General features: G+C 39.7%; 1 protein-coding gene across 1 annotated transcript; it reads right to left on the reverse strand.

The window, feature by feature from the left end:
* Nucleotides 1-3,773: 3,773 nt before the first annotated feature.
* LOC139744951 (serine/threonine-protein kinase mos-like) lies at nucleotides 3,774-12,582 on the reverse strand. The gene is made up of 4 exons (XM_071655361.1): nucleotides 12,471-12,582; nucleotides 10,797-10,929; nucleotides 9,942-10,055; nucleotides 3,774-6,006 (listed from the first exon to the last, which is right to left on the reverse strand). The coding sequence occupies exons 2-4, from the start codon at nucleotides 10,899-10,901 to the stop codon at nucleotides 5,590-5,592; spliced, it is 636 nt and encodes a 211-aa protein (XP_071511462.1). The 5' UTR covers nucleotides 10,902-10,929; nucleotides 12,471-12,582; the 3' UTR covers nucleotides 3,774-5,589.
* Between the last annotated feature and the right edge of the window lie 6 nt (nucleotides 12,583-12,588).

Here is a 12,588-nt window from a genome sequence, read left to right on the forward strand (position 1 = left end):
TGTTATATTTTATCTTGCTGTTTGTTTGTTTGTTTCTTTGTTTGTTCTGTTTTTGTTGCAGTCATGGAGACCACAAATATTTCAAAGCTGAATGCATAGACCGCAGTATTGATAAAACAAACAAACAAACAAACAAAACAACAAGTGAGCACATTTCCACAACATTACGACTTGACCATTCATCCAGTAATGGTCCTACACAAATCTTCAATTCACACCCAATTGGCCAGCAGTATCACAGTGTTAATGAAGTGTTGTGTACAAAACCTCTGGCAGGATGACACAGCTTGGAAAGGAAACTGTTATAACTGCTATTCCATTGGCTGGGAGTTGCTGATTTGAAGTAGAGACCATTAACTTTCATGCATATGAATACTTGTTTGTACCAAGTTGTATATTAGATAGCATTGTTTACTTTCTTGACTTTGTTTTCAAGACTTTGCATTGAAGTTAAAATATGTCACATTTTAGTCATAACAGGGAGAGGTTAAATCTATCTGCAATATAGAGAAAGCTTTAATGTTCTTGTTAATATTTGACTCGCATATTGTTGATATTATTTACTTTCTTTTTTTCAAGTGCCTGTTTTCTTTGACTTGCAACATTTTCACCTGTTTATTGCAAGTAATCATGTTTATGCAAAAAAAAATGTATATATATATATATATATATTTATCTTGATACCAATCATAGAGTAATGATCCAAGTGATAATGACAAAGATAATGATAAGAATAAGAACAGAAATGTGATCTAGAATGTAGATATATCCAGCTTTTCAGAGACATTGCAGGCTCATAGTCACTTTGAAAATTAAACATGACCTTGAGGAGACACTTTGTGTCTTCGTAATGTTTTCAACTACAGTATTACATCCCATGCAATCACATGCTAGTTATCTACACATTGTGTCCCTAAAGCTGTATCCAGAGCTTTTGGACGAGTGTCAGAAGTATGTATGAGTAGGTGCAAAGTCTTATGTTTGCAACCATATCCCCCAGCTAAATACTGCTTGATGGTAAGGTTAGAGTAAAGATTAGGGTTAGGATTAGGATTAGGAGTATGGGTTAGGGTTTTGATTAGGTTCAGGATTAGGATTAAGATTAGGGCTACGGTTAGGGTCCGGGGTAATTCCCCAGGGGGTAAGTGCCCTAGACCCGTTTGCAACATCTAGCGATGAGATGAATGTCTTCTACTTGCTCACTCCAGTGGCTCAAGTGCAAAGATAAGAGTTGTCTTCCATAAACATTCCCATCATTTTAGTGTATGCTGGTATGCATAAATTTCTTTTGCAATATATGGCTCTTAATGCATGATACTTTGTAAGTCCAAAGAAAATAGAGGTATGAGAAACTTCCAATGTGAGGTTGAGGTATTACTGTAAAAGTGGAAATTTTTGCAGTGTTGAAATTTTCGCACATTTCGCGCAACCAGAAACTAGCGCGAAAATGAAAGCACATGAATGATTTTGCTTGCAATATGTTCCCGTACTTACTGTCTTGATTCCACGGAATTAAAAACGATTAAAAACAAAATTAGTCGTGTGAAAATATCCACTTTTACAGTATGTACTTTCCATAACAGTGGAAATTTAGTGTAATGAGATCCTTCAGATCAAGACAATTTGTTCTTTAATATATCAGATATTTTGTTATCAATTGCCAATTAACAGTGCAACAAGGGAAATAAATTAATTAGTACTGGAGAAATTAGTTTGTTTTATCAGGTACTTTGTTATGTCAGATCTCTTTATATCAAGTTTCCACTGTAATTCAATTTTAGCAATTCATGGTATGCATGTGCAATGGCATGAGACAATCAATATGGTAGTGTACAGTGTATTTATTTTATGCAACAAACGTATAGGGTTTTGATATTTATTGCAGACATACATCCATACATGTTTATTTTTTTGGATACATTATACACTAATTTGAATGTGCTATAATCTGAATAAATTTGATCATCATTCCATCAACACTCTTGCATACCAAAGTTTCCTTATCAGTAACAGATTCTTTGTGTAACATATTCCATAATATGTGGCCATTCAGCTAAAAACCCACAAAGTTGCAAATTAGGATTCTCTGTAAAGGGGCAACATATGCCATTTTGGTTGACATACTGAAATTTTCAGTTTGTCTTGAGATGTATCTTGTCCTTACCTTCTGTCAAAATTTGGTGGCTATTTAAAACAAAATGGACAGTGAAATAATTAGCTTTTTTTTTTCTTGGCAATACCTCTTCAGACAGGCGTTGCTTTTCACTCGGGAATAGAATACATAATAATTATGTTGGTACATCTGCACAGCATGCCTGAGTGACCTTTATCTTCAAATCCTGTTTTCTCTATTTGTTATTAAACGTTACATCCTAACTCCATCTTATGTCAGTCAAGGTGGTCCAGTTTAAAGTTATGTATCATTTTAAAATGTAGAACTTAATCCTTTAAGTGATGTAGAAATGTGGGAATTTGTTTTGGCCTCTTTTTGTGGGTTTGAGCTGAGCAGTCACATTTTCAATTGTATGACAATAATGTATTGTATTTCGTACTGCATAAAAAAAAACACACAAACAAACTGCACTCTTAGAGAGAGAGAGAGAGAGCAAAGGAGCATAATCTCTTTTGTTTTCTTAATTTAGAACCTTCACACAAGCAAATGTCATATACACATAAGTTTACAACAAGAACTCATAATATTATGACCAGCCAGGACATGCTGAAAAAAAAAAAAATATGATAACAATACAAAATCAAAACAATGAAACAATCCAGTAGGGCATGGTCAATGACATTACAAAGTACAGGGGCGTGTAAAACGAGGAATGTTCGCGTGCATTATTCGCAAATTTCGCGAGCACGAAGATTCACGAAATTAAAATGCACGCGAAAGTTCTTTACTACACTATATGCATTGAATGGCAATAGCAGTTCGCGAAAATTTCATGCTGCAAAAAAGGCCGTCGGCTTCAATTTGCGAAAAATTCATGCCGCGAATATATCATGTTTTACAGTATTACCTGAATATATGTACAGTTTATATTTTTCCCCATCACAAAACCCCCAAACAAAAGACAAATGTTGATAGACCATTCTGACCCTCCATGAAAAACTCAGAAAAATAATAACTTGTGTATAAAATAGTGCCCGAGTGGCCTTGTGGGCGGTGGAAGATTTACGGTCATTGGCAGAGATGTGCATGAATGTGCCGTAGATTATGCATTTACATCAGAATCAAAGTGTATAGGCAAATATTGAAAGCATGATATGGAATCGTAACAAAAAACGTGTGTGCATTTACACTTAATTTCACTACTGTTCATAGGCCTATATGCACACAACAGCAATCAAGGATGCCATGGTAAGACATCAAAGAACACTGAAAGGTCATAATGAGAAAAACACAGTGAATCCGCATTTCAAAAAAGACAGATATCGATATTGTTACCTCAACCTTTTCTTCTCTCAAGATAATTTTACCAAAACTCTTTTTCTTTCTATTGTTTGTACATGTGTATGTACCTTGATTGTAGAGGCATGACCCTTATACAGAGGGAAACCCGATATCGAGAATGTGATTGTCCTCCTTTTTAGGTGTCCTCATAATATACAACCCCCCCCCCCCCCCCCCCTCCGTACGTGATCTGTCCGTACAGGTGACGATAGACATGATTGTTCAACTTGTATGGCACACGCGCACAGTAAGATACAAACATTATGCTACGCAGTAATTATACAATGTGCATTTCAGTTATGTGTTGAATATTCCCTTTCACACCTACAACTTAAATATTGCATAGTCAAATGTTCTACCAGATAAAGTTCTACCAAACAGGAGTACAGCCGTTGTTTGTTTGCATCATAGCTGTACTATCATACAGTTTGAACACTTAACATTTGTGCATTACGTTTTCAACTTCCTTATTTTTACATTAAGCCCCATGTAAACACACACACACATACACACACACAAAACCTGCTGTAAACTGCTGTCATATTGATAATTATAATAACGATGAACAGTAACTATAATAATAATACCAACAACAATAATGATAATAAAACTTTTGTATAAATATGTGACTTGTTTGTAACATCTACATGCTCAGAAAAGCAACTTGTCATAAAAAGGAAAAAAGTAAAGAATCTACCTCTGAAAATATTGTACGTTATGTTTGTGGACGGCACTCGATTCTACTGTACACCTATAGTTTGGCCACACTGGAATAGAAATGAGTTGTATCATTATCTTTAAAAATGCAGCACTGTTGCTTATTAACAAAGTCAAATTTGTTAGAAAGTCCAAGCAAACTTTCAGTTCTTCTGTACATTCTTCTCTTCCGATATTGTCTTCATGTTTTTCCTGCTATTACCTTCTGAAAAAAAAAAATGCAGAGTGTGATTGTGAACAGACCATTTCGAAACATATTTATTTGCAAATAACAATGATAATAATAACAGCAGCAACAATAATAATAATAATAACAATAACACTAATAATAATAATAATAATGATAATCATAAAAATAATGATAATGAAAGAATAGCTTTATGTGTCACTTTCTTCCCCAGAACCTGGTTTTACTGTCATGAATGGGGGATTTTTGTTTCTTTGCACAATGAAATAAAAATACTAATATCAAATTAAAAAAAAACCCAAAACAAAACAATACAAGACAAAACAAACAATGCCAGGCAAACTATTTGCAATTGCACATTTTGTTTACAATACCACTGTTAGACTTATCATTGCAATATGCACGATTCCTTTTAAACAATGAAAGAAGATCTGGTTACCATATTGGACATTTCAAAAATACAAGAAAAATGTTCTTGTACCATTGTTACGTGGACATGACTTCTGATAATGCAGACTGTGTTTGTACCTTATATGCCATTATATGCTTCAGCTCCATTAAATGAAGAGTTTGTTCGCAAAAACCAATAAGTCAATTTTTTAAGATTTTGAAGTACGATCTCTGTCATAAAGTACAAATTAATACCTTTTAAATTATATAATTATTGGTCACTACATATAAAGGTACATTTTTGAAGTTATGGTCAAAAGAAGCAAAATTTTTCTTATTATTCTCTTTATTTTTCTTGACCTTTAATCGCAAATATCTCCATTTGGCAAATATGGACTTATCGGTTTTTGCGAACAAACTCTTCAAATATTACCTTTTGCTTCTGCAATAGGATAGCAATAAATAGATAAATAACAAGAAAACTAAACCAAACCAAAACATGAAAACAAGTAAAAACAAACAAAAACAAAAGATTTTTTTTTTCCAAATCAGCTTGTACTGCAATTACACTGTATCTAACACGACTAATGGCAGTTTCACATTTTAATTGGTCGACTTTAGTGGATACATCTCCAAGAGACATAGCAACTGAACTGTAAAATAAAAGATTTTGTACAAATCAGCTTTTTGTGTGACTTCTACTGCAATTACACAGTATCTAATGAGAGTAACAGCAGTTTGTCATTTTAATTTGTCAACTTTAGTCGATAGGTCTACATCTCCAAGAGATATAGCAGACTCTACACTGCATCAAACATCCAAGCCAGTTGCCCATCTCTACTCAATAGCCAAGCTCCTGGAATCGGCTCATTAGTTGAGCGGCTGACGGTCTCTCGTTCGGGTCCTCATCGAAGCACGGCGCCAGGATGCGTTTGATGTCAGAATCAGCTTTTCTCAGATGTGGAGGCAGGGAATGGGTGCCCACGAGCCGGCCCAGTAGGAGGAGGTTATCCCCGTCGCCCCACAGCGGCTTTTCCGTGAACAGTTCGAGGAGGGTGCACCCTAGAGACCAAATATCACATGCCGAGGTCATCTTGCTTTCCCCCTTGTCCCGTCCCCGTCGGCCTTTGAGACACTCCGGCGGCATGTAGTAGATCGTGCCGCGCACGCCCGGTTTGGAATCCTCCGGGGAGTCACGGGACTTCATGTGTGCAAGCCCGAGATCGCAGAGGTATGCTTTCTTGCTTGATTTCTCCACCTGCAAGAAAGTAAGAGAAGACCAAAAGAAAATGTGGTTGCAGAACTCCCAGCCATTCTGAATTTTAGGGAGAGAATTTGAATTTTTGACTATTCCCTTCTTCTTTCAATAGAAGTTTCCTGTTTCTCCTGATGATTCTACCACAGCTTTGGACAATTTAAAGCTAGCTCTTTCTACTTTTTAGCCAAATCATCCCTGTTTTTCAGTCAGAAAGGTTGGGAGGTCTGTGGATGGTACGGAAAACGAAATTGTTGGATATTCTCATGATATTTATGGGAAAGTGAGACTGCTACATTTTGTATAATATTGATTTGTGTTTATGCACAAAAACTCCATACCGGATCGGTCGTCGCTCGGGCACCAAGGACCGCGCCCTTCGCCGGACACCAGGACGGGGGTGATAAGTGTGCTACTGGTGGACATCAACGGAACAAGATTAGAGGAAGAGAAAACATTGCCACCGCCACATGGAACGTGAGAACACTTGCTGCCACAGGAAAATTAGAAGAACTTGAACATGAGCTCAAGAACTATACCTGGGACATTGTGGGCCTTTGTGAGGCAAGATGGAAGAACTTTGGTCAACATCAGACCAAAGAGGGGAACATCCTCTACTACAGTGGAGAAAAAGACATCCATGTGAAAGGAGTGGGCTTTCTTGTCAATAAGAACATCAAGGACTCAGTTATGGAATGCTGCCCAATATCCAGCAGACTTATCACCATCCTTCTCAAAGCAGCTCCTTTCAATATCTCCATCGTCCAAGTCTATGCGCCCACCACAGACTATGAAGACGAAGTGATTGAGGAGTTCTACACAGAGTTACAGAACACTGTAGAGAAAACGAACAAGAAAGACATCCTCATCATTCAGGGATTTGATGAACAAAGAGACTGGAAAGAGCACTATGGAACCTCGTGTAATGAAAACACCAACGATCGGGGGAGAAGGCTTCTAGAGTTTGCCACCTACAATAACCTGGCACTGGCCAACACCCTCGGTCATCACAAAGATTCGCGTTGCTGGACTTGGCACGCACCGAATGGCACCCACCACCAGATCGACTACATACTGGTTCAGAACCGTTTTCGATCTGGCATCAACAGAGCCAAAACAAGAACATTTCCAGGGGCCGATGTTGGCAGCGACCATGATCTCATCATCATGAACTTCAGAGTCAGGCTGAAGAAGACAAAAAGGCCAAGCAACACACGACTTAAGTTTGACCTTGATAAACTGAAAGATCCAGCCATATGCGAGGTGTTTCAGGCCACAATTGGAGGCAAGTTTGCTCCACTGCTGGTGGTGGACGAAGACCCTGAAGTGCTGTGCAACACCTTCAACACAGTCATGACAGATACTGCTAAACAAGTTCTTGGCTATAAACGAAAGAGAAAGAAACCCTGGGTAAATGACAACATTCTTAAGATGTGTGACGCCCGCAGAAAATTGAAGAACCTCAGACACTCCACAGGGAAAGCTGAGTACTCAGAGATTAACAAGATGATCAGGAAGAGTATGAAACAGGCAAAAGAAAACTGGATCGAACAGAAATGTGCAGATATAGAGACCAACCTGGAGAGGAACAACAGTAGAAAGGCTTTTGAAATTGTGAAAAGTCTCACAAAACAGGAACAATCGCGGGCAACCACTATACAGGACAAAAACGGGAAATGCCTTACTGAAAGTGGCGACATCACAGCCAGATGGACGGAGTACTGCAGAGAACTCTATAACCACCGTATGCAAGGTGACCCAGGGGTTCTCAAAATGGAAGAATCGACCAATGCCGATGACTTCCCTATTCTCAGAGAAGAAGTAGAGGCTGCCATTAAATCCCTGAAGAATGGAAAGGCTGCAGGAGTTGACAACATCCCAGCAGAACTTATCAAGAATGGAGATGAGGAAGTCGTAAACCTACTCACAACAATATGCAACAAGATCTGACTGACCGGAGAATGGCCATCTAGTTGGACCCAATCACTCATCATCACTCTACCAAAGAAAGGAAACCTTCAACTGTGCAGCAACTACAGAACAATTAGCCTCATCAGCCACGCCAGCAAAGTGATGTTGAAGGTCCTCCTCAACAGACTGAAACCACAGGCTGAAGAAATCATAGCCGAGGAGCAAGCAGGATTCCGCAGCAAAAGAAGCACCACAGAACAGATTTTCAATCTACGAGTTCTATGCGAGAAATACTCTCAACATCAACAAGACATCTTCCATGTGTTCATAGACTTCAAAAAGGCTTTTGACAGAGTATGGCACGACGCACTGTGGGCCACCATGAAGAGATATAACATGGGGAAAAAGCTGATCATGACCATCCAGCAACTGTATTCAAAAGCAACCAGTGCAGTACTCGTACAAGACCATATTGGGGAATGGTTTCAGACAACAGTGGGTGTGAGACAGGGCTGCTTGCTGTCACCCACGCTCTTCAACATTTTCCTTGAGAGGATCATGACGGAAGCCCTTCTTGACCACCAGGGCACAGTCAGCATCGGAGGAAGGACCATCACAAACCTCCGTTTTGCAGACGACATCGATGGCCTCGCCGGAACAGAGGAAGAGCTTGGAAAACTGGTGAAACGCTTTGATGACACATCTTCAAAGTTTGGCATGGAAATCAACGCTGAGAAAACGAAGTTGATGACCAACACCAGTCAACCTCTAACAAACAAAATCGCAGTGAACGGACAGGAGCTCAAAGCGGTGAGCCAGTTCAAATACCTGGGAGCCATCATGAATGAGAAGGGATCACACACTGAAGTCATTTCAAGAGCCGCACAGTCAGCAAAAGCAATGGCCAAACTCAAGCCAGTGTGGAAAGACAAGAAGATCAGTCTGAAGACCAAACTTACACTACTGCGCACTCTGGTCACATCAATCTTCCTGTACGCATGTGAGTCCTGGACATTAACAGCGGACCTGCAGAGGAGGATCCAAGCAGTGGAGATGAGATGTTACAGGAGAATTCTCGGCATCTCTTACAAAGATCATGTCACAAATGAATCAGTGCTGAAAACCATCAGGCAAACCATTGACCACTACGAAGACCTCCTCACGATCGTCAAGAAGAAGAAACTAAAGTGGTATGGCCACGTCACACGATCAGACGGCCTCTCAAAGATCATACTGCAGGGCACAGTCCCGGGGGGAAGAAGAAGAGGCAGACAGAAGAAGAAATGGGCTGACAACATCGCAGAATGGACTGGAAAACCTTTTGCAGAGACCCAGGCATTGGCCCAAGATAGACAAAGATGGAGGAGACTGGTGTCCACGTCATTGCAGCGCCCCCACGACCACGCCCGGTCAAGGGACCGGTAAGACGATAAGACATGGGTGCACACGCACACCAAGAGTTATTACTGGATCAATAATCAAAGATTCAAACTTGGCAATAATTATCACTTTCATTTTTTTTTTAAAATGTCTGCAAGCTGTAAAGGGATGGTACAGTATTGGTGGAGATGAGAATTGGGTTTTTAACTTTTTGCGAGATACCAAGAAAACACTTATGATATAGTACAGAGCATACCATTTTAAGAGGAATTCAAAGTTTATTTGATGGAAATCGGGTTTGGAATTACTGAAACATCCAAAAACAAAGTAAAACAAAGTGATCGTAATGAAGTGTGGGTCCCACACTTTATTAGAATTGCTCTTTTTTGGGTATCTCAGCCATTTCAAAACCAATTTTCATTAAATAAACGTTGAATTCCTCATAGAATTACATGCTCTTTCATATTTCATAAGAGGTTTCTCATTATTTCACCAAAAAATGTTAGAAACCTGAAATTAGGTCTCAACCAAAACTGTATGATCCCGAACAAGTTGCGTTTGTACGGAAGTTGCAATCTGTATGATTCGTTAGCAGATTGAAACAGACAATACACTGAAGAAGAAAAGGAGATGACAGTGCTGCTTACAATGATATTAGATGGCTTGATATCAAGGTGGAGTATCTTTGATTCGTGAAGGAACCGAATCGCCTGAAGAATTTCGAGACTTATCTGAACCTTTTCAGCTTTGGTGAGTGACATCTGGAAGGAAGAAGCAAAGAAAATAGGATTGGGAAACTCTTATTTAAATGAGAGAACAACAAAATAAAAACAGGAACTGGTCTTTATCAACGTCATTATATCCACTACATTCCGTCAAAACTTCAAACACTGTAATTCTTTGTTAATGTATAGTGTGGCTTCTGGGCCCTCTGCTCATACTAATTTGCTACGCAGGATATTGACGCCCTCAACGTCAAAAAATGGAGTAGTCACCGCCTTTGTCTTGGGGTGCGTTCGAGAACCAAAGCGTACCGTACCGAACTGTGTCAGTTTTGGAGCGTTTGAGCGCTCTGTGGAGAAAGTGTACCTCACCAGTTATTTTAGAAAAGGTCACGCTTGTTTGTAGCTAGAATGTCATTCACCTGTTGCTTGAACTTCACCTGTCCCAAACAAAGAGAATGATGTCTTTGCATTGTGACGTATCCGCATGATACGCGCATGCTTTTGAACTTTTGGTACGCTTTGGTACGCTTTTGGAGCACATCGGAAGTGGTCCACTTTAAGCTCGGTACAGTACGGTACGATACACTTTTGCCAAACTGTATAAACTGGTTTGCTCCATTTTGCTGTCTCCTACTGTATAATATTCGGAAATTCGGATGATGAAAGAAATTACACAGTGGTTATATCATTGGATAGCTACGGTATACAGTCTGCGTCAATCTTGCGAAAATACACCCAATCAATCAAGAAAGCAAGCGAATGAATGTTATTGCAGACCTTGTGCTGGTGGCTGTCGCTGAAAAGCAAGTCCTGCAAGTTGCTGCCCTCAACGAGCTGCATCACTAAGAGTGTCTCTTTGTCTTTGTACGAGAGCGCCATCATGCGGACGATGTTAGGATGTCGAGTTCGCCTGTCAATTATTGTTGAAACAGTGATTGGTTAGTGATAATGGCTATAAAAAGGACAATAAAGGGCACAATCACAATACATCATATTATAATATTTATGTTCACACACTCACATTGTGACTTGGCCTTATCATGGCTGTGGCAAGTCATTTTTGATTCATTACAGTACGGGCGGTGCAACACGAATATTTTTGTCCTCTTCGCATACTGTATTAATTTGCATGTCGAAGATTGGCACTTCAGTCTTTTATGGTTTTTATTCCATTAATAGTCATTTGGTTAGTGTAGGTTTTATGGGGTCAACCCTTTTTTTGTTATCATCTCTTAACCCTAACTAGGCCGGGGGGAAGGGGGAGGGGGGAGGGGGGGGGGGGGGGGGGGGGGGGGGGGGGGGCTTCCGAGGCCCGCCCCCTCAATGTTCCGCGCGATGTATCGCTAACGCAAAGAGCTATCGCCGCGACGTTTCATTACTTTTTTCTTTGAGTCCCCCGCATCTTTTGACACCAATTTGCGATGCCCGGGCGTGCGGTTCCGAAGTTCCGAAATATGTACGAGCATGTCAGACCAAAAATTGCTCAAAAACGTAAATTTGTGTACAATTTCAATGCAAACTGTGCTTATACAGGCAAATAAAAGCATAATTATTTGGGGTTTTATTGATTAAAATCAATTAATAGCATATTTTCTTGTTCGGAACAATGTCGCTGACAAGTTTCATTGAAAAAACAATGAAAAACATTAAGTTGAAAAAACAATGAAAAACATTAAGTTGAAAAAACAATGAAATACATATTAAGCAAATTCAAAAAACAATAAAATACTTAAGAATTTTTTTCTGATGCCGCAATTTTTTCTCTTATATTTGCTCAGGACACTAAAAAGAATATTTACACAAAAATGTGCCCATTTTGAGCTTTATTTAGTGATTTATACCAAATTGTCTGATTTCGTGCATCATTATGCATAAATTAGCATAATTTAGCATAAATGATAAATTGTAAAAAATATAACTTCGTGGTACCTTAGATTACATCATAAGCAATGTGTGTGCCAATTTTTGTTGCGATTGCGCGGTCGACGGCCGAGATCTGGAGTGGGGGGGGGGGGGGGGGGGGGGGAGGTCTGGGAGGCCCCCCCCCCCCCCCCCCCCCCCCCCCCGGCTCTATGATCTACCTGAATAGCTTGGCCTAGTTAGGGTTAAGTGGGACATTTATAATTAATACCCGTAGAAGATTGCTGTTGTTATTTGCCCCAGAAGACTGACCCAAGCATTAAGAGTAAGTGATTATAGCAGTAGATTAGTTGTAATTAGAACCCCGATAGCTTAAAGTTACCCAGTTAGACTGGACTCCTTCATCACAACTAAGGAATGTTCTAGATTCCCAAGCTGCGGGATTTCCCCAAAACTAACCCTCCCCCATTCCCGAAACCATTACTCTGCTTATTTATGTGAACTTCCCGTGTACGGAGTTTTACTTCTCAAAAAGAAACAACAAAAAACGACAACAATCCCAAAACAAATTATTTCGAATTCGTCTCTCACTTGTGCACCGAAACCTCTCTTTCGACATCATGTTTTTGGTTCTTCTTGGTGGACAAGACTTTCACTGCCACCGGAGTCCCCCTCCACAACCGCTCGGTGAACCTTTCCGAAGGCTCCT

This window comes from Diadema antillarum, unplaced genomic scaffold (assembly GCF_040938485.1).
Source record: "Diadema antillarum isolate AM-2024a unplaced genomic scaffold, OU_Dant_1.0 seq00001222_RagTag, whole genome shotgun sequence".
In the NCBI taxonomy this organism is placed as follows: Eukaryota; Metazoa; Echinodermata; class Echinoidea; order Diadematoida; family Diadematidae; genus Diadema; species Diadema antillarum.